General features: G+C 36.3%; 1 protein-coding gene across 6 annotated transcripts; it reads right to left on the bottom strand.

The window, feature by feature from the left end:
• Positions 1–1,158: 1,158 nt before the first annotated feature.
• LOC127877273 (universal stress protein in QAH/OAS sulfhydrylase 3'region-like) lies at positions 1,159–23,847 on the bottom strand. Of its 6 annotated transcripts, none has more exons than XM_052422960.1 (5): positions 14,234–14,441; positions 12,872–12,949; positions 11,733–11,845; positions 1,670–1,932; positions 1,159–1,396 (listed from the first exon to the last, which is right to left on the bottom strand). In XM_052422960.1, exons 1-4 carry the CDS (start codon positions 14,313–14,315, stop codon positions 1,717–1,719), a joined length of 489 nt encoding a protein of 162 aa, XP_052278920.1. In that variant the 5' UTR covers positions 14,316–14,441; the 3' UTR covers positions 1,159–1,396; positions 1,670–1,716. The 6 variants fall into 6 exon arrangements, with proteins under 6 accessions (XP_052278920.1, XP_052278919.1, XP_052278918.1 ...); XM_052422961.1 differs by lacking the exons at positions 1,159–1,396; positions 1,670–1,932; positions 14,234–14,441 and adding exons at positions 10,175–10,913; positions 21,615–21,723; positions 23,686–23,847; XM_052422959.1 differs by lacking the exons at positions 11,733–11,845; positions 12,872–12,949 and adding exons at positions 3,221–3,333; positions 4,596–4,673 and having other exon boundaries at positions 1,159–1,932; positions 14,234–14,443.
• Positions 23,848–23,950: the final 103 nt, after the last annotated feature.

Genomic DNA, 23,950 nt, shown 5'->3' on the forward strand with positions numbered 1-23,950 from the left:
AAGCTCGATATCCACCTTCTTCCAGGTCCGGGCTGTATGTTAATTTTATGTCTGTCGTTCTGTGGCACATAAGCTTTCAACATGGTAGGGTAGCTAGCCCTATGCTCAACACTCCTCCTTTTTCAGCGCGGGTGGATTTTACCATATCTACCCATATTTCAACAACCGAATTTGTCAGGGGGGTTGCTCTGAAGCAGTTGAATCACTGCGTGTATCGGAGTTTCGGCCTAAAACATCCCGTATTAAGCCAACCCTTGGAAATACCCACGAATACCTCTGTACAAACAATGCTGATCCGTGTTATCCACCAGTGGTAGGGATGATGGCTTTAGTAATAATGGTTTGGAAAGAAGAATAAGAGTTGATTTTGAACGAAATTTGAATGGATTAGCTTTGTGTGACCCCGAATATGTTATAGGTTGAAAAAACATCTCCCTCTTGATCCATCTTGTGTGCGGCTGTTTAACCTTTGACCACTCTTAAAAGTCACGTGTTGTATTTGCCGTTTAAATTAAAACAAATCTTAAGCAAATGTACCAAACAAGATGAACATAATGTATCTTTAACTAATGTATCTTTAACAAAAGATTAGGAGTAGTCCAAATTGTTGGCGGTTAAGCACGTATCTTTCTATGTTAGGGTACGCGTCCGTTCAAACGGCATTTTACAACATAAATGTGTCCATGAATGGATCTTGAATAACGAGATGGAGCTAATCAGTATAGTCGGACGGGGTGTGACGCACAAGAATCCCGAAGTCAAATCAAAGGAATCAAAAATCAGTTATGAACACTCTGTCGGGGGCATAACTTTGTCCAGCATGGATGATTATTTTTCAATAATGTGCCAAATGGGATCATCATGATGAGATAGAGAGTGGGGAAAAAGAACCAGGTCCCTTGCACCAAGGTCAGTGTCAAGATTTATGGTCATATTTCACATATATGTTAAAAAAGTAAATCAAAAAGATTCTCGTCGGTGCAAGTATGTACGTACTCTATTATACGTTTCAATTATCAACTGTAAAACGCCTTTCTACTTGAACAGTTGCTCTGATAGTGACTGATATTTCTAGAGGGGTGATGCAGTAAATGACTTTGTATGACTTTGAGAAAATTTACTGTTTTTGCTATCATTATAAAAAAACGAACTAAGAAATGCATGTATTATTTTTATTTGTAATACATGTATTGCACAATTTGTTTGTCTATCCATAGCAGCATTATTATGCTTTTCAAACTGTCATATAATAAAAGGATACTAAAGCACTACCGTAAAAACCATAAAAACACAACACAACTACAGCAACATTAATTTGGATTAGCTATAAGGCAACAAATGAAAATGAACTGATAACATTAAAACGTTGTTGATGAAAAAGTACTTGGGCTGGTTATAACACAGTTTCCAAAAATAATCATCTTAAAACGAACCTTTATCTACCAACTGGTTGAAAAGTCGATACCGAAACTATATTGACTAGTTGTTAAAATGGGTTCACGTTCAGATTAGCATTCATATTTACAATACGAAATACATATCAAATTTGCAACAAAAGTTGTTTTTGCTATCGGATTAAAATTATGAAATCAGAGCCGCAATACGCTAATTAACACACATTTTGGAAGATCTGATTATGCGAGTGTCGTAAATACGAAACTACCAGCATTAACACGTTCTTGTATACGGCAGTCATTGACAACACGACGGCGACATTTATTTAAGCTTGTGGTGTTCGTCCTCGTGCTTTACGATACAGACTGGAATGTTTGAGTGGTGGACGATGTAGTCGCTGACGCTGCCCATGATGGTGCGCCGGATTGTGCCGTAACCACGACTGCCACTGATGATCATGTCGGCGTTCTGTTTCTCCGCGGCCATGATGATGGACTCGCCCGGAGGCCCGTGTAGGCGCTCCAAAATGTGCTTGATCTGAAAGTGACAAGGACATCGTTTCGAATTTTCTGACATTGAGAACATATGTTGACATTTAAAAGTGGGATTGCGAGACTGATACAATATTATTAACGTGTCTTATTTTTCATTTTCAGAATGACAAAAAAGCGTTTGAAACCAAAACAACGTAAAAAACACCTAATAAATATATGGTACATTATACAGATTCAACACATTTCTGCTTGTTATCAATAATGTTAAGCCTGTCATACCATTATTGTATACTTATATAGTCAATGATCTCATGAAATCCCCTTTTCCATTTGTTTTGTTTATATTATATCAAGTATTTCTATTTTAAAGCACTCAATTGCGTTATTGTTCAGACAGGGGGCGGTGCTATAGAGTATGACAATATATTTCCCGTTTTTTGAACTATAACAAACTAAACAGTTTCGTTCATGATATTGCATTTATAAAACAACATATTAAATGCGAATGCCATTTCAGAGAACTGAATGCACCAAGCGTGCATATTGGTTAAAGCTCAGAATCAACGAAAAGTATTTGGTAAAATAAAGTAACATCTAATCAATCATTGTTCCTTATAGCAATAGCCACATTTTCAACGCTAGATGTGGTTTGATTACAAAGATTTTTGTAGATACAAAATGCTCGCTTTTATTTATATGTGACACAATAAATTCCATTTTAATTTCCCGCTAATATATTTATACATACGACACACGAACACTAAAATGGTACCATGTTAGTGCTCATGTGTCGTATGAATAGATATCGTTGCTGGAAATTAAAATGGAATTAAATATGCAAAACAATAATAAAAACGAGCATTTTGTATCTACAAACATCTATTTTACCAGACCACAGCTGGCGTTGAAATTGCGGAAATTGCCACGGAACACTGATTTTTAATTGTTTAACTTTATTTTACGAAATAGTGTACGAAATTTTCGTTGATTTTGAGAAGTAATTTGCCGAACGTTCATGGAGTCGTCGGTATAGAAAAATTGATTAAAAAACGAATAAAGTTTAGACGAAGTGGAGTAAAGCTTTCTTAAAAGCTAGTCGCAAAAGAAGAATTTCGCCTTTTTAGAACTACTCGACCACTGTTAAATTCGGTCGCCTTAGACGATAATTTCAGCTCCGGTTAAAATGTATTAACATTCCATTCAGGCGAAAAAACGCAAATATTACGTATTTCATCAGTCCTAACAACCTGAAAGATGTAGGTAGCGTTAAGGTGGACAATGGTGTGCGATCTTTTGATTAGGAAAGCGTAAGCTCAGAAGGAAGTGCTTACGTTGTACTTGTTGGCGAGACGGTCGATGGTTTTGAACACCTCCATCACCTGATCCTCGTTGTCTTTCATCATGGCCTGGATCATCGTTGCGTTACCCGCCATCAGAGCTGCAGCTGTACAATATTTAAAACACACATATGAGCCGTATTCTGAGAAAACTGGGCGTAACGAATGAGCGTTAAGTGGATTTTTTTTTTCGTTTAACGGATTTCTCTTCTTAGCTAAAATCCAGTTAAGGCGGCAAGTGTCGTCATAGATTAGCCTGGTCCGATTGCACAGGCTAAATGGGACGCCACTAAGTAGATGCATTAAGCCCGTTTATTTTCCAGACTGCGTTCATATAAAACATGAACACTTGCAATTACAGTTTCAGAGTAAAATACAAGAATGAACAATTGTGTGCATTCCGTTTTCTACCTAAATTACATAGTATATAGATTAAAGTGTCAATTTAGCACTTTTATTTCTCTATTAATGAACGAAACAAACATCGAACGACAATCACGTTTGTCGTCGGTTGCATATTATCAAAAAAAATGATGTGTGTTGAAATGAAAGAGCCTTTACAGTTGCCATTCGCAACGATATGAAGTTAAAAGGTGGGTATTGATCGCGTAACAGCTGCACCTCAATTATAATGATATAATATCAAGCAAGTCCTATATGCGCACAGCGCTTACAAAATTTTGTTAAATAAATGAAATATACAGTTCACAAATATATTCCCGATAATCACAACTTACATAATGAGCCGCGTCATGCGGAAAAATGCCAAACGCGGCCCGCATAGCACCAGACCAGCCTGCGATCCGCGCTTTCTACTCAGGAGCTACTCTGTCCGCTAACGAGATCATAAACTCTTGTGTGCCTTTTGGCAGACATGGAAGCTTCTTAACGGACTTCGCGGTTGCGCAGGGTGCCTGGAGATACGCTTGTACTATATGACATTGCGCAGGGTGCCTGGAGATACGCTTGTACTATATGACATTGCACAGGGTGCCTGGAGATACGCTTGTACTATATGACATTGCGCAGGGTGCCTGTAGATACGCTTTTATTATATGACATTGCGCAGGGTGCCTGGAGATACGCTTGTACTATATGACATTGCGCAGGCAGCCTGTAGATACGCTTGTACTATATGACATTGCACAGGGTGCCTGGAGATACGCTTGTACTATATGACATTGCGCAGGGTGCCTGTAAATACGCTTGTACTATATGCCATTGCACAGGGTGCCTGGAGATACGCTTGTACTATATGACATTGCGCAGGGTGCCTGGAGATACGCTTGTACTATATGACATAAGACTCATTTTAGCATTACGCGGCTCTTATTTCGATTGCCAACTTTTGACTAGTACAAATACTCACATGGAATGTTGACCCCTGGTTCCGCGCAGTGGGCGATGATAACATTGTCTGTATCCATATACACATTCTGTGCGTACCCTGGGAAAGGAAATTCAACAAATATTCAAAATATGTTCGTAAAAGAAATAAAACATGGTGTTAAAGTCGTACGGGTTAGGTGGTGTGAGAATTGATTCTGATGCAGAAGCTACATGTCACGGTAGCAGTGATCTGGGTCGATGTTGTGTCTATTTCGTGGTCGTGCAGAGTAGCGATGGCTGTGGCGTTGATACGTTTGGTAGTCGTCGTCGTGGTGGTCATAGAGGGCGTAATGGCTGTGGTTGTATTGTGTTCGTGGTAGACACACCGTCAGAAACCCATTACGAATCAGTGCTTTACGCTGCAGTTTCAGTGGAGTGGAGAGGGGCGGAATGGCTAGATGTTGAAGTCATAGTACATGTGCGTAACAGTAGCTGTTACATAACTAGTTTGGCTGTGAGACTCTTTTTTTTAACATCCGATTCGTAATACTTCCATCCATGTGGATGTCGTATTGGCGTTATTTGAGATAGCCGGAGTAGTTTTCGAACAGGGAATTTTAGTCCATGGTATTGATGATGTTAATTGCGACAATCCGTGTTTGAGGCTACAGTTCAAATTATCATAGATGTCGAATGAAAGAAAACGTACGGTTAATGTTTCTGATAATGAGCATGTGTAAACCATGCATGGAAATGCATTTAACGAAATGTTAAGCAATACATCTGCATGCATAACTTATTGTTAGTTTTGTTTCGAATGTCGTTATTATACTCGTACTGAAAAATATATATTATGTGAATTTACACTCTATTGTAAGTTACAAGAATATTTGATAAGTCAGACACCTTATCAGTAGTAGGACGATACAAAGTAGCATGCTTTTGAATAACATGTACTATGGTACCTATACGGACGTTCATTTCTTTCCTTAAAGTCATTACATGGTTTAAAAAAATGAAACAAATGCTTTAAATTATTCCAAATTGAAATCTAAAAACTCTGAAATAATACGATACCATAAACGAAGCAATAAATCAAGTTTACTAAGTCAATTACTCAAATCGAACCGACTGTACGTTGCATTATTAACCCCAAAAAACAGCACTTTTGTTAAGCTTAAAGGGCCGTCCAACAGATGTTGGCATGTATTAAAGCTTGTCATTAACTACTTTAAATGCTTTATATTCATAAATTTAAACATTTAAACTAAAAATCTCCAGTAAAAAAATGATTTAAATACAATTTAAAAAAATACGAAACAAGAGGGCCTGAAAGGCCCAAAGTCGCTTACCTGAGAAAACAAGATATTATTTGGACAAATCTTCTGACCAAGTTTCATGAAGATCGGAAAATAAATGTGGCCTGACAAGAGTGTTAACAAGGTTTTACTATAGCCATATAAGGATAAATGCCCTGCCCCCTGGTGGCCATGTTTTTCAACCAACAGGCATTGTTTTCGAACTCGTCCAAGATATTATTGGGATGAATCTTCTGACCAAGTTTCATGGAGATCAGACAATAAATGTGGCCTCTGGAGTGTTAACAAGGTTTTACTATAGCCATATATAGCCATATAAGGAAAAATGCCCCGCCCCTTGGCAGCCATGTTTTTCAAGCAAACGTAACTATTTTCGAACTCAACCGTCATATCCAGAAAACACATGTTCTGACCAAATTTCATGAAGATTGGACCAAAAATGTGACTTCCAGAATGTTCACATGTTTTCACTATATACATATAGAGAAAACTGCCCCGCCCGCTGGCGGCCATGTTTTTTCATCGATCTGGACCATTTTCGAACTCGTCCGAGATATCAATAACACCAATGTTTTGACCAAGTTTCATGATGATTGGGCAAAAATTGTGACTTCTAAGGGTGTTCACAAGGTTTCTTTAAAGCCATATAAGGAATTCTGCCCCGCCCCCTGGCGGCCATTTTTTTCAACGGACCGGAACCATTTTTGAAGTCAACCAACATATGATTTAGACAAACATTTTGACAAAGTTACATGAAGATTGGGCATCAAATGTGACTTCTACAGTGTCCACAAGGTTTTTCTTTTTTTGACCTAGTGACCTAGTTTTTGACCCAGTATGGCCCAGTTTCGAACTCAGTCGAGGTATCAATGGAACAAATGTTCTGACCAAGTTTTATGAAGATTGGACAATACATGTGGAATATGTGGAGTGTTCACAAGGCAAAATGTTGACGCCGCACGACGGACGACTGACGAAGAACGACGGACAACGGACAAAAGGCGATCACAAAAGCTCACCATGAGCACGTTGTGCTCAGGAGAGCAAAAACTGGTAACCTCGACAGGACTCGAACCACTGACCCCTAGAGTTATGGAAGCTAGAAGTACAATGTCTCCCGACTTTACCACTCGACCATCCACGCTCACGTCAAAAGCGAATGTATTTTTTACCTATATAAGCAATCATCGTAGTTTCCCAAAATATCGATTCGCGTCGAACGACGCTTTAATCTGTTGGACAGTCCCTTTAAAGGGATCTTTTCACGGTTTGGTAAATTGACAAAATTGAAAAAAGTTGTTTCAGATACGCAAATTTTCGTTTTAGTTTTGATATTTGTGAGGAAACAGCATTACTTAACATTTACCATAGTCCAATATAGCCACTATATGTATCTTTTGACGATTTGAAAACCTAAAAATTATAAAGCGTTGCAACGCGAAACGATTGAATAATTTGGAGAGTTCTGTTGTTGTCGTTTAAATTTACGAAACTACGAAGATTGCTTATATAAGGTATAAAATACGTTCTGCATGAACACTCGGCAGAATAGCCGAGAGGGCTAATGCGTTTTTACTCCAGGACTCCGGGGGTCACTGGTTCGAGCGCCGGTGCGTGCTACATTTTTTTCCTTTTTTTAAATTTTATTCCTGATTTTTCACTGGAGCTTTTAAGATCCAATGTTTACATTTATCAAAATAAAGCATTTTATGACTAACTTCAAAATATGCCAAAATCTGTGAAAAGGCCCCTTTAATGGTGTACGTGCGTAAACACATATGCTACCAATCGACAGTAAACGACTCACATTCAAAAGCGTGTATAGCGTGTTTGCTCCCGTCCATCGCGATTAAAATCGTCCGTCCCTTTTTCGCTGCTTCCTCTGCCATTTTGGTTGTTTATCAAGTATGAGACACAGGAAATGCTCCTACCTAAGTTTGTCGAATAATCCCGACAATGAACATAACACCTGGACTTGTATCCGCAAGATAAACTTTTGCAAGCGCAATGAACAAACAGCAAGCGAGGTTATTATCCAGTGCAGCTAATACGCGCGTGTTCTGTGTTTACTATTTATCGCAATTTGAGACACAGTTTAAAGATTGTGTTGCAATATTTGAGGTTTACACCAGTGATTTTTATGAGACGTTGCAGTTTTGTTCTGTTTCGGTTAAAACAAGTTTATATAGTGCATAAAACCATGATTTATGTGAAATCTTTCAGATGAAACTTTTCATCAGAATTTTAAATTGTGTCTCTTCGATCCTTTCTTTATCATTCGTTCACTCGTTCTTATTCTTATTTCTTCGCACGAATAATACTTGTAATGCGCGCTTTTGGTTATTAATATCTACATTTCATTCAACAATGCCAAGGTTTTAGTACGGAACTTTACTTAGCTATTACAGACTTAATTTATGTATTTATTTATTTACATAGTTAGTTAGTTATTTAGTTAGTTAGTTAGTTAGTTAGTTAGTTAGTTAGTTTGTTTATTAGTTAGTTAGTTAGTTAGTTAGTTAGTTAGTTAGTTAGTTAGTTAGTTAGTTAGTTAGTTAGTTAGTTAGTTAGTTAGTTAGTTAGTTAGTTAGTTAGTTAGTTAGTTAGTTAGTTAGTTAGTTAGTTAGTCAGTTAGTTAGTTAGTTAGTTTATTTGAAATGATTATCGTGTTCTTCCCAGAGCACTTACAACAAAGAAATAACTAGTTTTAATGGGTTTGTTTAATTAATTGTATTATGGACCGTTGACCTTTATTTACAAAACACTTCTGTTCTATTCATATTGCTTTGACCTTTATTTACAGAACACTTCTGTTCTGTTCTGTTCATACTGTTTAAATACAAGACATAATATGTTAAATGTTGGTGTTGATGATTATTGAATATTGTATCTTGATCTTCATAAATATGAAGTTCACCCTGGTCGTATCCATCTTATCTCGGAACTGATATACTCCACAAATGTGTGGGTCGCATTAAGTGTCAGTCATTTAAAACACCATCATCTGAATGTATCTCACACGTTTTCTTCATTACATTCAGAACGAACGCCTTTGTCAAAACCATCATCTTAATCTGCTTTTCATGATCATCATTATCCTCATCAACAACATTAGCTACATCATTATCCTCATCAACAACACTAGCTACATCATTATCCTCATCAACAACACTAGCTACATCATTATCCTCATCAACAACATTAGCTACATCAATATCCTCATCAACAACACTAGCTACATCATTATCCTCATCAACAACACTAGCTACATCATTATCCTCATCAACAACACTAGCTACATCATTATCCTCATCAACAACATTAGCTACATCAATATCATCATCAAATGCTTCATTTTAGCAACTGTAACATGACAGACATGTAACCCAAAGTATCGTCGTCTTTTTCTAGTAAAATAAATAGGGAAATCAGACGGGAATGTCAACCATATTAGTAGTTTCTCGCCATTTCGTTCTGTCGCGATCTGTTGAATAAAGCACTCTATAGATGTCGATCTTATTTGAATTAGTCTGCAAGTTTAACAAATCATTGCCCAATAGTCATCACGTGTTTAGCGTTTAAAATATTGTATAAGATACAACTCATGCATTTTGAATTGTGAATGTTCAATGTAAGAGCACGTTTAAATTAATATGATTGAGATGGATATAAATTTACATAAATTTACCTTTAATTATGGATAAGGATTAGTTCAAATTCTTGGTGGTTATACACGTATCTGTCTCTGTATGGGTACGCGTCTTGGCACCCGCATTTCACAGCATAACTGTGTCCATGGATAGATCTTGAATACCTTGATCGAACTAATCAGAATAGTATGATAAATGATTGAATCGACGGGATGTGACGCACAAGAATCAGTCCCTGTATCAAACGTCAAAGTCACAATTCAAGGTGAAGTTCAAAGGAATCAGTCATAAACACTTTGTCAGGGTCATACCTTTGTCCAGCTTGGATGAATTTTAAATAACGTGCCAAATGGGACCATCACGATGAGAAAGAGAGTAGGGAGGAAGAAACAGGTCCCTAGGACCAAGATCAATGTCAAAACTTAGTCAACTTTCAAATGTATGCCCAAACTAATACAAGTAAATTCTTTTTGGTGCAAGTATGTACGTACTCATATACGTTCCAAAAATGAACTGTAAATCGCCATTCTACTTATGTTCAATAAACTCTGATTTTGGAGAGGTGGTGCAGTACAGCTTATGTCATTAAAAACATTAACTGTCTATTGCTATGATGATATATAACATTGCAAAATACGAAACAAGATATGTATACATTATTTTTTATTTGTAATACATGTATTGCACAATTTGTGTGTCTAAATATAGCTGTATTATTCTGCATTCTACACTGTCATGGAATCACAGTAATACTTAAACACTTACATAAAGAATATAAAAAACAACTAAAACAGCATTCAGTTGGTCTACTTTTACTTTTCAAACGTTATTGATGAAAGAGGTACTTGGGCTGGGAATAACAGTTTCCACCAAAAGCCATCTTAAAACGAACCTCTACCAACTGGTTGAAAAGTCGATACCGAAGCTTTATTGATAAGTTATTCAAATGATTTCACGTTCGGATTCGCACATATATTCACAATATAAAATACATATGGCAATTCGCATCAAAAGATGTTTTTACAATCGGATAATAAATTTAAAATCAGAGCCGCAATACGCTAATTAACACACATTTTGGAAGATCTGGTTATCGCGAGTTTCGTAAATACGAAACTACCAGCATAACACGTATTCGTATTTGAATGTCATTGACAACACGACGGCGACACTTTATTTGAGCTTGTGGTGTTCGTCCTCGTGCTTTACAATACAAACTGGAACGTTCGAGTGGTGGACGATGTAGTCACTCACGCTGCCCAAGATGGTGCGCCGGATGGTGCCGTAACCACGGCTACCACTGATGATCATGTCGGCGTTCTGCTTCTCTGCGGCCATGATGATGGACTCACCCGGAGGCCCGTGCAGACGCTCCAGAATGTGCTTGATCTGAATGTAACAAGGACATCTTCTCGCAATTTGTGTTATTGAGAACAAAAATTTGACATTTTAAAAGTGACATTGCGAGATTAAAACAGATACACCGAATGAAAAAAGTGTTTTGCAACCAAACATCTTATCAAAAAACTGTTAAATATATCGTAACGTATATACATTTAATACGTTTCTGCGTTTTATCAATTTAACAATTGGAGACAAAAATTTCAAGCATGCTATACCATTATTGTTCAATAATATAGCCAACGGTCTCCTGGAATAACCTTTTTCATTTGCTCTGTTTATATTATCTCAGGTTTTTTCATTTAAAAGCACTCGATTGCGTTATTGTTCAAAGAGGGAGGGGTGTATGTCAATGCAGTTCTCGTTTTAGAACTATAACGAATCAAAACGTGTCGTTCGTGAAATTGAATAATAAAAAAAATTAAATGCCAATGCCATTTCGTAAACTGAATGCATCAAGTGTTCATTTTGGTTTCGAATTTAATAAAAGCTTTAATTTGCCGAACGGTTTTTCGGTATTGAAATATTGATAAAACAACGAGTAATGTTTATAAGAAGCGGAGTCAATCCTATTTTAAAGACAGTCGCAAAAGAGGAATTTCAACTTTTTAGAACTACTCGCCTGAGTCAATAATTTCAACCCCGCTTGTAATGTATTAATATTCCATTCAGAAGAAATAAAACACAAATATTACGTATTTATGAATTTATCGTTCATAGAAACCTCAAAGATGTAGGTAGCGCATGGTGCACAATGTTGTGCAATATTTTGATTAGGACAGTGTAAGCTCAGAAGGAAGTGCTTACGTTATACTTGTTGGCGAGACGGTCGATGGTTTTGAACACCTCCATCACCTGATCTTCGTGGTCTTTCATCATGGCCTGGATCATCGTTGGGTTACCCGCCATCAGAGCCGTAGCTGTGCGATATTTAAAGCTAACATATGAGTCGCGTTCTGAGAAAACTGGGCTTTATGCATGAGCGTAAAGTTTATTATTTTTTCTTTTAAAGGGTTTCTCTTCTTAGCGAAAATCCAGTTTAGGCGGCAAGTGTCGCCATATATTAGCCCGTGCATATTGCACAGGCTAAAAGGGACGACACTACGCATATGAACTAAGCCCGGTTTTCCCATAATGCGGCTCGTATAAAACACGAAATCTGACTATTATGAGTCATTAAATGCATGTCTAATACTTTTGGTCCTGGCATTTTAAGACACTTTCCGTGAGAATATCATTATGCCTATGCAAAAAAACATGGTAAGTATAAATGTCACAATTTCACAGTTAAAACCCAGATCTAAAAATTGTGTGCATTCACTTTAATATGCGACAGCTTACAGCTGTTTTTAACTTAGATTACAGAGTACAATTTAAGACGGATGGTCATTCTCTTTTACGAAAAAAAACTCGAACGACAATAAGATTTGTCGTCGGTTTCATATTTGGGTACCAAAAAGAATGATGCTTGATGAAGTGAACGAGCCGTTGTGTAGAGTTGCCATTTGCAATCATATGGAGCTTATAGGTGGGTATTTATCCGTAAAATCTGCACCTCAATTATAATGACATTACATAAAGCGAGTCATATCTGCACACAGAGCTTGCTGAATGCTGTTTAATAAATAAATATAGAAAGTTCAAAAATATATTCCCGATATTCACAACTTACATAATGTGCCACGTCATGCGAAGAAATGTCAAATGCGGCCCGCATAGCACCAGACCAGCATGCTATCCGCGCTTTCTGCTCAGGAGCTTCTCTGTCCGCTAACGAGATCATAAACTCTTGTGTGCTTTTTGGCAGACATGGAAGTTTCTCAACGGACTGCGCGGTTGCGCAGTTGGTCTGGAGATACGCTTGTAACATTTGACATGAGACTCGTTTCAGCATTACAAGGCTTTTATTTTGATTGTCAACATTTGAATACTAGATAAATACTCACGTGGAACGTTGATCCCTGGTTCCGCGCAGTGGGCCATGATAACATTGTCTGTCTCCATATACACATTCTGTGCATACCCTGAAAAAAAGAATTTCAATAAATATTCAACACATGCATCGTATCGGCGACGAAGCAAAATATGTCATACGAGCAAGGTGGTGTGAGTAGTGGGTTCTAATGCTGAAGCTACGGTCACGGAAGCAGTAGTCTGGGTCGATGTTGTGTTTATCTCGTGGTCGTGGAGAAGTAGCAATGGCTGTAGCATTGATACATTTGGAAGTCGTCTTCGTAGTGGACATAGAAGACGTAATGTTTGGTTGTAATAGTGGTGGCGGTAGCCACATCGCCAGATACACATTACGAATCAGTGCTTTACGCTGCAGGTTTAGTGGAGTGGAGAGAGGCGGAATGGCTAGAATGGTCATAGTACATGTGCGTAACAGTAGTGATCACTTTACTCGTTTGGAAGTGAGACTACATTGCACATCAGACTCGTAGTACTTGCGATCCATGTGCTGGTCGTATAAGCGTTGTTTGAGATAGCCGGAGTAGATTTCGTACAGGGATTTTAGTCAATGGCATAGATGATGTTGCGACAATCATGATTGAGGTACTGCGTAGATTGTTATCGATGCTTTAGTTCAAATTATCATTGTTGTTGAAGACAAGACAAATCAACACTAAAAGTTCTGATAATAAACATGTGTAAACAATTCATACAAATATATTTAACGAAGTGTTAAGCAATACATTTACATGCATAACTTATTAAAAGTAGTGTATCGAATTTCGTCATTAGACTCGTATTACAAAATATATATTATGTTAAATGACAATCTATTGTAAGTTTCAGTAATATTTGATCAGTCAGACACAAACTGAACTCGATTTCATTATGTTATTGGTCGTTGATGTTTATTTCAATAAAGAATAGCTTATTTAACTCGGTATGATGCAGACGAAATAAATCAACAGAAAAAGCATCACCTGGATAAATATTTAACATTATATACTGCTCTTAAATAGATACTCGGTTCAATATATAACTAAATGATATGACCATTTTAACAGTAATATGTTAATTATTTTCTACACTATGGTACATATACGGATGTACAAATCTTTCTTGTAAGTCACAACTTGGGTTCATAAATGAAACAAATGATTTACATAATTCCAAATTAAGATCTTAAAACTCTAAAATAATATTAGACTCTAAAAGAAACAGTCAATCCAGTTATCTAAATCCATTTCTCAAATCGAACTGACTGTGCGTTGCATTATTGACCCAAATGACAGCATTTGTGTTAATGTTGTACGTGTGTAAACACATGTGCTACCAATCGACAGTAAACAACTCACATTCAAAAGCGTGTATAGCGTGTTTGCTCCCGTCCATCGCGATTAAAATCGTCCGTCCCTTTTTCGCTGCTTCCTCCGCCATTTTGGTTGCTTGTCAAGTACGATACACAGGAAATACTCCTACCTGACTTCGTCGCACAATCCCGACAAAGTACATGACACTTGGACTTTTATCCGCAAGATAAACTTTCACAAGGGCAATGAACATACAGCGAATATAATTATATAGTGCAGCTAGGAAGTGCGTGAGCCGTGTTTACAATTGATCGCAATTTGAGGTACATGTTCAAGGTTGGGTTGTAATGTTCGAGGTTTACTCATTGAATTTGAAACAATAATGTTATGAAACGTTGCAGTTTTGTTCTGTTCCGGTTCAAACAAGTTTACATAGTGCATAAAACCATGAATTATGTGGAATCGTTGAGATGAAACTGTTCAATGCTTAAAATTATGTTGCTTGATCTGTCTAATATTTATACAGTAAACTTACTAAAAATATTCAAGCTAATAAAATTACAAGATCAAAAAAAAATACAATAGACTTGCTTTTTTTTAATTTGAAATTTTAGGTTAAAAGATACACCATTTAAACAGACCAAGTCTGTAAACAGCTTATTACAGTTCCGTACTTAAACCTTTGAATTGTTTAATGAAATGTAGATATTAATAACCAAAAGCGCGCATTAACATTATCATTCCATCAGAACTTTTAAAACGATTATCATGTTTTCCCAATAGCACTTAGAACAAAGATATAACTAGTGTTAATTGGTTTGTTTTATCAATAATAATATGGGCCGTTAACCTTTATTTACAGAACACTTCTGTTCTGTTCTGTATTGCTTAAATGCAAAACATAATCTGTTATAAGTCGGTGGTGATGAGGATTGGATGTTTAGTCTTGATCTTCATAGATATGAAATTCACCTAAGTCATGTTCATCTTATCTCTGCACTGATATACTCGACACATGTGTGGATCGAATTAAGTGTGTCAGTAATTTAAAACATCATCATCTGAATTTATCTCATTAACGCCTTTAACGCCTTCATTTAAATTATCTTCATTACATTCAGAGCGAACGCCTTTAACACATCCATCATTTTAATCTGCTTTTCATAATCATCATTATCATCATCAACAACAACAACAGCTAAATCAATAGCATCATCACTTACTTTATTTTAACAACTGGACATGAATGTAATGTAACCCTAAGTATTGTCGTCTTTTTTAGTAAAATGAATAGGGAAATCAGACGGAATGTCAACCATATTCGTAGTATCTCGCCATTTCGTTCTATCGCTATCCGTTGAATAAAGCGCTCTGTAGACGTCGATCATATTTAAATAAGTCGTCAATTTTAACAAACCGTTGCCAATAGTCATCACGTCTCTAGTGTTTAAAATATTTTATATGATAGAACTCATGCATTTTGTATTGTTTGTGTTCAATTTGAATACGTTTATATGAATATCATTTAAGATGGATATAAATTTATCCTTAATTATAAGGATGAGTTCAAATTGTTGGTGGTTAAACATGTGTCTGTTTATGAAAGGGTACGTGTCCGTTGCACACGGCATTTCACAGTATAACTGTGGCCATGGATGGATCTTGAATAACTTGATCGAACTAATCCGACTAGTATTGAATGGACGGCGTGTGACGCACAAGAATCAGTCCCTGGATCAAACCTAAAAGTCACAATTCAAGGTGAAGGTCAAATGAATCAGTAACAAACATTTTGTTGGGGGCATACCTTTGTCCAGCATGGATGAATTTTAAACTAATGTGCAGAGTGGGACCAACACAATGAGAAAAAGAGTAGGGAGGAAGAACAAGGCCCCTAAGACAAAGATAAATGTCAAAACTTAGTCCATTTTTTAACATATGTACAAAATAATACAAGTAGATTATTTTCGGTGCAAGTATGTACGTTCCAATTATCAACTGTAAATCGCCATTCTACTTATGCTGAACAATTTCTCGGATTTTGGAGAGGTGATGCAGTAATTGTATGTCAATAAAAACATTTACTATTTATTGCGACTATGATATAACAATTGAAAAATACGAAACAGGATATTTATATAAAGTTTGTATTTGTTATATGTGTATTGCACAATTGGTTTATCTTTCTATAGCTATATGATTATTAAGATGACTTTTGGTGGAGACTGTGTTATAACCAGCCCAAACACCTTTTTCATCAACAAAGTTTGAAACGTAAACATGTAAACTTTATATAAATATATTGTTTCGTATTTTTCAATTTATTTTTCATGGAATCAAAGGAATACTTCAACACGCACATAAAGAACATACAAAACACCAAACAACTTCAACATTAATTTGGTCTAGCTATGAGGCAATAAATGAAAATAAAATGATTACGTTTCAAACTTTGTTGATGAAAAAAGGTGTTTGGGCTGGTTATAACACAGTCTCCACCAAAAGTCATCTTAAAACGAACCATCTATCTACCAACTGGAGGAAAAGTCGATACCGAAACTATATTGACTAGTTATATTTAAACCTGAATAAAATTCCATCAATCATTCAAATGAGTTCACGTTCAGATTCGCATTCATATTAACAATATAAAATACATCTGGCAATTCGCAACAAAAGATGTTTTTACAATCGGATAAAAAATTAAAATCAGAGCCGCAATACGCTAATTAACACACATTTTGGAAGATCTTATTATGCTAGTGTCGTAAATACGAAACTACCAGCATTAACCCGTACTTGTCCGCGGTTGTCATTGACAACACGACGGCGACAGTTTAATTGAGCTTGTGGTGTTCGTCCTCGTGCTTCACAATACAGACTGGAACGTTTGAGTGGTGGACGATGTAGTCGCTGACGCTGCCCAAGATGGTGCGCCGGATGGTGCCGTTACCACGGCTACCACTGATGATCATATCGGCGTTGTGCTTCTCTGCGGCCATAATGATGGACACCACCGGAGGCTCGTGATAAAACTCCAGAATGTGCTTGATCTAAAAGCGACAAGGACATCGTCTCGACATTTTCGTTATTAAGAATCTATTTTGAAACATTTATAAGTGACACATTTCTGCTTTTTATCTATTCAATAATTAGAGACAAGAATTTCAAGCCTGTCATACCAGTAATTATAACACTATACAGCCAAAGATCTTCTTTTTCAGTCATTTACATAATACAGCCACATCCACTGTGTATTGTTCAGGGGTAGTTGGGGTGGGTTTAGGGTATGTCTATATATTTTCCGTTTTTAGAACTATAAGTTATTAAATGTTGTCGTTCTTAAAATTGGATTAATAACAAAATCATATTAAATGCGGATGCCATTTCAGTGTACTGGATGAACCAAGTGTTCATAAATGCTAGTCGCAAAAGAGGAATGCCGCCTCTTTGGAACTTCTCGCCCACTGTTAAATTCGGTCGCCTGAGAAGTACAATTTCAACTCAGGTTATACTGTATTAATATTCTTTGCAGAAGACGAAAACCCGCAAATATTACGTATTGCAGAATTGTATCGTTCCTAGAGTCCTAAAGGATGTAGGTAGCTTTAATGTGGACCATGGCTTGCGATCTTTTGATAAGAAAGTGTAAGCTCAGAAGAAAGTGCTTACGTTGTACTTCTTGGCGAGATGGTCGATGGTTTTGAACACCTCCTTCACCTGATCATCGTAATCTTTCATCATGTCCTGGATATTCTTTCGGTATTCAAACCGCGAGGTATCAAGGTCAGTTCGCGCAATCAGAGCTGAAGCTGTACAATATTTAAATCATGCATATGGTTTGCGTTCTTGGGAAACTGGGCTTAATGAATGAGCGCAAAGTGATTTTTTTTCGTTAAACGGATTTATCTTCTTAGCGAAAATCCAGTTAAGGCGGCAAGTGTCGCCATAGATTAGCCTTTTCAGATTAAACAGGCTAACCAGGCTAAATGGGACGACACTACGCACATGTATTAAGCCCGCTTTTCCCATAATGCGGCTTTAATACGCGGCAGCGAAAAGCTGTTTTCTACTAAAATTACATAGTATAGTGTAAACTTAGTACGTATATTACTATATGAATAAACGAAATAAACATCGAAGGACAATCACGTTTTTCGTCGGTTGCATATGATAAAAATGATGCGTGTGTAAGTTAAAGAGACTTGACGTAGAGTTGCCATTCGCAATCATATGAAGCTTAAAGGTGGGTATTGATCGACATCGCGTACCAGCTGCATCTAAATTATAATAACATTATAATTATATAAAGCATGTCCTATACGAGCGCACTGCTTATATAATGGTGTGTTATAAATGAATATAGAAAGTTCGCAAATACATTCCCTATATGCACAACTTATATTATTATCCGCGTTACGCAAAAATGAGGCAAATGCGGCCCGCATAGCAAGAGACCAGCCTGCATTCCACGATGTCTGCTAAGGAGCTACTCTGTCCGCTAACGAGATCACAAACTCATGTGTGACATTGTGGCTCCTTAACGGACTGCGCGGTTGCGCAGTTGGTCTGGAGTTACGCTTCTAACACGTGACATAAGACTCATTTTAGCATTACGCGGCTCTTATTTTGGTTGCCAACATTTGAATACTAGTTACAAATACTCACGTGGATTGGGGAACCTTCGTTCCGCGCAGTGGGCTATGATAACATTGTCTGTCTCCGTATACACATTCTGTACATACCCTGAGAAAAGAATTTCAATGAATATTCAACCCATGCATCGTAACGGTGATAAAGTTAAATGTGGTGGTATGGGTGATGGTTCTAATGCTGAAGCTACTTGTCACGGTAGGAGTTGTCTGGGTCGATGTTTGGAGAAGTAGCGATGGCTGTGGCATTGATACGTTTGATTTTCATCGTCATAGTGGTCATAGAAGGCATAATTGTTTTGGTTTTTTTATGTTGTGAAAATCTTGATTGAGGTACTGCGTAGATTGTTATAGATGCTTTAGTTCAAATTGTCTTTGTTGTTGAAGACAAGAAAACGCAAGACTAATTTTTCTGATAATTAAAATGTGAAAACAATACATAGAAATACATTTAATGAAATGTTAAGCAATACGGCTACATGTATAACCTATTAACAGTTTTGTTTCGAATTTCGTCATTATACTCGTATTAAAAAATATATATCATGTTTAATTACACTCTATTATAGGTTTCAGTGATATTGTATACGTCAGACACAAACTGACCTTCATTTCAACATGTTATTGGTCGTTGATGTTTATTTGAAAAAAAGAATAGCTTACTTAACTCGTTATGAGGCAGATGAAATAAATCAATGGAAAAAGCATCACCAGTATAAATATTTAACAAATGCATTACATACTGCTCTTAAATAGATAATCGGTCCAATATAAACCTAAATGATATGATCAGTTTAACAGTAATATGTTTTTTATTTTCTACACAAGTGTACATATACGGATGTACAAATCTTTTTTAAGTCACAATTTGGTTTTAGAAATGAAACAAATGATTTACATAATTCCAAATTATGATCTTAAAGGGACCTTTTCACAGATTTTGGCATGTTTTGAAGTTGGCCATTAAATGCTTTATATTGATAAATGTAAACAATGGATATAAAAAGCTCCAGTAAAAAATCAAGACTAAAATTAAAAAGGTATCCCTCCGCAGTTCTCGAACCACTGACCCCTGGAGTCCTGGAGTAAAAGTCTACCACTAAGACCACTCGACCATCCTTCCGTATACAATATCAGACATATTTTATACTTTTTATAAGCAATCCTTGTAGTTTCCCAAAATATAACGACAACAACAGAACTCTCCAAATTATTAATTCGTTTCGCGTTGCAACGCTTGATAATTTTTGGGTTTTTAAATCGTCAAAAGATGCATATAATGGCTATTTTAAAGCATGTTAAATGTTCAGTATTACTGTTTCTTCACAAATATCATAACTAATACGAAAATTTGCGAATCTGAAACAACTTTTTCGACGTAGCTGTATACGCCAGCTTTTCACCTTACCTGACCTTTGTAACTGTCCAATAAAATTTAAATAAATTTTCCCGCGGCTAGGTCAGAATTATTACACTTCATTTATTCTATAGGCTGATTTGAGCATACGACAACAGAATATTGGAAGCATGTCCGCGTCTTTTTAACACTGTTTTACTGCGTGTTCAGCATGAAACAAATTTATCTCTATGAAAAGGCTTAATAGATAGAACAGTTTTACACTCAATCTCGACATCAATACAGTTTGTGCGTGCACCTTTTATTTTCAGAGGATTGCCAGCGGAGAACGTTTGTACTTAAAGGCTATTTTCTCATATTTAGTACTAACTTAAATATTCCTGTCAACAGGTTAACATGTAAAAGTATAAAGAGCAGTGGAAGCGAGGCCTCACTTTAATGCATTGCATTTCAAACCGCGAGGTATCAAGGTCAGTTCGCGGTTAGTGTGTGTGAATGTCAGAGGTTATATACAGGTCAACGCTGAGTCTTCACGACTACCTTATGTGCTGACCGGAGTTCGAGGCCAGTAAAATAATCGTTATATAATAAAGACGCTATAGGTGAACTGGAATTTTTTTAGACCAGAAAGATTTTAAATGAAGATATCCAGCGATATAATTATGGTATGTCAATAATAGATTCTTAATCTGTTTTAAAAACAATACCATGATAAATATTTTTTTAATTAATTAAACAATAACTATTCCACCATATTGACTAATGTATTACGCATGAGCGCGATGATTCTCGATACTGTTAATAATCGAATCAAATAGCAATGCCCGACACACCACTAAAACAGGTTTGTTCGAAGAACGCGCGTATAAATATTTAAAATATGTACGGATGGTAGTGAAATTAAAACATATGAGTCAACCGGCCACACGCGAAGTGGTCAGTTGACTCATATGTTTTTATTTCACTTCAATTCTTCTTTTGGTTTTCTGTTTTGTATATATAGGTGTATGACCAGAAATATGTAATAATGTAAAATAAGCCGCGAAAACTCAGCGTAACATCCCGTACTGGGTGTGATGCAGCTAAGAACTGCAAAGAAATAGGCATTCGCTATCGTTTGAACATTCATTGAGCTCTTTACCTTTCATAAACTCCAACCACAATCAACGCCGTTAATCTTTTTTAATGATATTTCTTGTTTCAATTTTATCAATTTACCCAAACGTGAAAAGGTCCCTTTAAAACTCTAAAATAATATTTGACCCTCAACAAAACCATCAATCCAGTTATCTGAGTCCATTTCTCAAATCGAACTGACTGTGCGTTGCATTATTGACCCAAATGACAACACTTTTATTGAGCGTATTGTTGTACGTGCGTGAACAAATGTGCTACCAATCGACAGTAAACAACTCACATTCAAAAGCGTGTATAGCGTGTTTGCTCCCGTCCATTGCGACTAAAATCGTCCTTCCCTTTTTCGCTAATTCCTCTGCCATTTCGGTTGCCGGTCTGGTACGATACACCTGAAAAAACTCCGACCTAAGATTGTGGAATAACCCCGACCATCACCATGACACTTGGACTTTCATCCGCAAGATAAACTTGTACAAGTACAATGAACATACAATAGGCGATATATATATAGTGCAGATAAGAAGCGTGTGAGCTGTGTTTACGATTGATCTCAATTTGAGACACATGTTAAGGTAGCGCACCCCTAATGGGCACATATCCAAATATAATCTAATTAATTATTCGGCGTAAGCTGAATAAGCCAGCTTTTCACCCTGACTTGACCTTTGTAAGTGTCCAATAATACTCAAATAAAATTTCCCGCGGCTATGTACGAATGAATACACTTCATTTATTCCATTGGCTGATTTGAGTATAACACCAGAACATTGGAAACATATCCGCGTCTTTGTAACACTGTTTTACTGCATGAAACAATTTTATCTCTAATGAAAAGGCCCAATAGATAGAACAGTTTTACAATCAATTTTTGACATAAATACAGTTTGTGCGTTCACCTTTTATTTTCAGAGAATTACCAGCGCAAAAGCGTTTAACTAAAGGCTATGTTGTCATATTTAGTACTTACTTGCATTGCATTTCAACCCGCGAGGTTTCGGGTCAAAACGCGGTCATTTTGTGAAAGTCAGAGTTTATATACAGTTCATCACCGGAGTTCGCAAAAGGGGTTGCGATCATTGTGTCTTACTGACAATAACGTAGTGACTGCAATGCATTGCATTCCAATCCGCAAGGTATCAAGGTCAGTTTGCGGTCAGTTGCAGAAATCTTTATATAAACGCCGTCTCGTAAACTTTGTGCACTTGAAGTCTTTTTTGATCAGAAAGATACTAAATAAAGATATTCGGCGATATTATTGTGGTATGTCAATCATCGATTTTTAATATGGTTTCAAAATTTGCATGATAAGGACCAATTTTGATAAAATTAATTAAAAATATTTATCCATTTAGACCAGTTTATTAAGCATGACCACAATAATTCGCTATACTATAATTATGCAATTAAATAAGATTCGAGTATTGCCGGCTAACCTATATAAAACTCGTTTATTTTCATGTTTCTTGTGTTTTTCTATTCTGTAAATATAGATATCTGAGTAATAATATCACATAAAGCAAAATAAGCCACGAAATCTGGCGCAACACCCCGTAATTGATTTGCTTATGATGTAGCTAACAACTGCGCAGAAAAAAGGCATCCGCTACTTTTTATCTCATAGAGATAACTTTTGATCGTTCATAAACATCGACCACAATCAACGCCGTATATCTTTTTTAAAGATATTTCTTGTTTTAATTACTTAAACATTAAACTGAAATACACATGTAGCGTTACATATGTGCGTGTGTATCATATCACATAACTTTTAAAAAATGTTTCAAATATACACACATAATTAAGTAATTTACAATTTAAGAAGTGTGCCGGTTTGTACTGTACTTATCCAAATTCGAATGCCTCATGTTGCTATCATACAATAGTGTTATAATAACGGCAAACTTTAACAATACTAAATTATATATTCACTGCAGATTAACAAAATAAACGTATTTATTCTGAGTTATTAAGCCGGATTTATTTAGGTTGTGTACATGTACTTTATGAGCAATATACATGTCTTGTAAACTGTATTATGACTCTTAATATGACATTGTTAATTCTTTTACTAAAGAAATAAATTGGCAATTGTCTAAATATGAAAATCTTTCATTCTCTCTAATCAGACGAGGATATAATTAAGCATCAAAAGATGAAGAAACGAACATGTCTAAAAAATCGATGATAATAGATTATTTTGACAAAATGAGTAATGCATACGGAATAATCACGACATACATGTACCGCTAATTCTGAAGCTGTCTGTTTAATTATGGTATATAAAACACCAATCACACAATTGTTTATTCATATTCATGTAAAGTGTGTAAATTATAAATTATATTACGTACCTTTGTACACCAAATCACCGATTGTCTAACTTTTTGTAACAGACTTAAGAAGCAGAGAGAGCAGCAATCGTGTGATACAAATCTCGACTATTAATCACTGTCAAAATGAAATCTTTCCCAATATGTGTTCGTTGTGTTATACATGGCTGGATCAAAGTTTGCCCGCACAATGAAGTGACTGATACGAGTTAAGGTCGTACAAGATAACCGCTTACATTATGCGTCCAAGTATTAGAGCTGACTACTTTTGTTAAAATTATTGATA

The sequence above is a fragment of the Dreissena polymorpha genome, chromosome 4, assembly GCF_020536995.1.
Source record: "Dreissena polymorpha isolate Duluth1 chromosome 4, UMN_Dpol_1.0, whole genome shotgun sequence".
Lineage (NCBI taxonomy): Eukaryota > Metazoa > Mollusca > Bivalvia > Myida > Dreissenidae > Dreissena > Dreissena polymorpha.

What these genes read in the sequence shown, in the direction of transcription:
- LOC127877273 (XM_052422959.1), bottom strand. Translation starts at nt 14,315, where the DNA reads ATGGCGGAGGAAGCAGCGAAAAAGGGACGGACGATTTTAATCGCGATG. An exon ending in CGCTATACACGCTTTTGAAT is followed by an intron (nt 4,674 to 14,233) that starts GTGAGTTGTTTA and finishes TTCCTTTCCCAG; the next exon opens with GGTACGCACAGAATGTGTAT. An exon ending in ACCAGGGGTCAACATTCCAT is followed by an intron (nt 3,334 to 4,595) that starts GTGAGTATTTGT and finishes AATATTGTACAG; the next exon opens with CTGCAGCTCTGATGGCGGGT.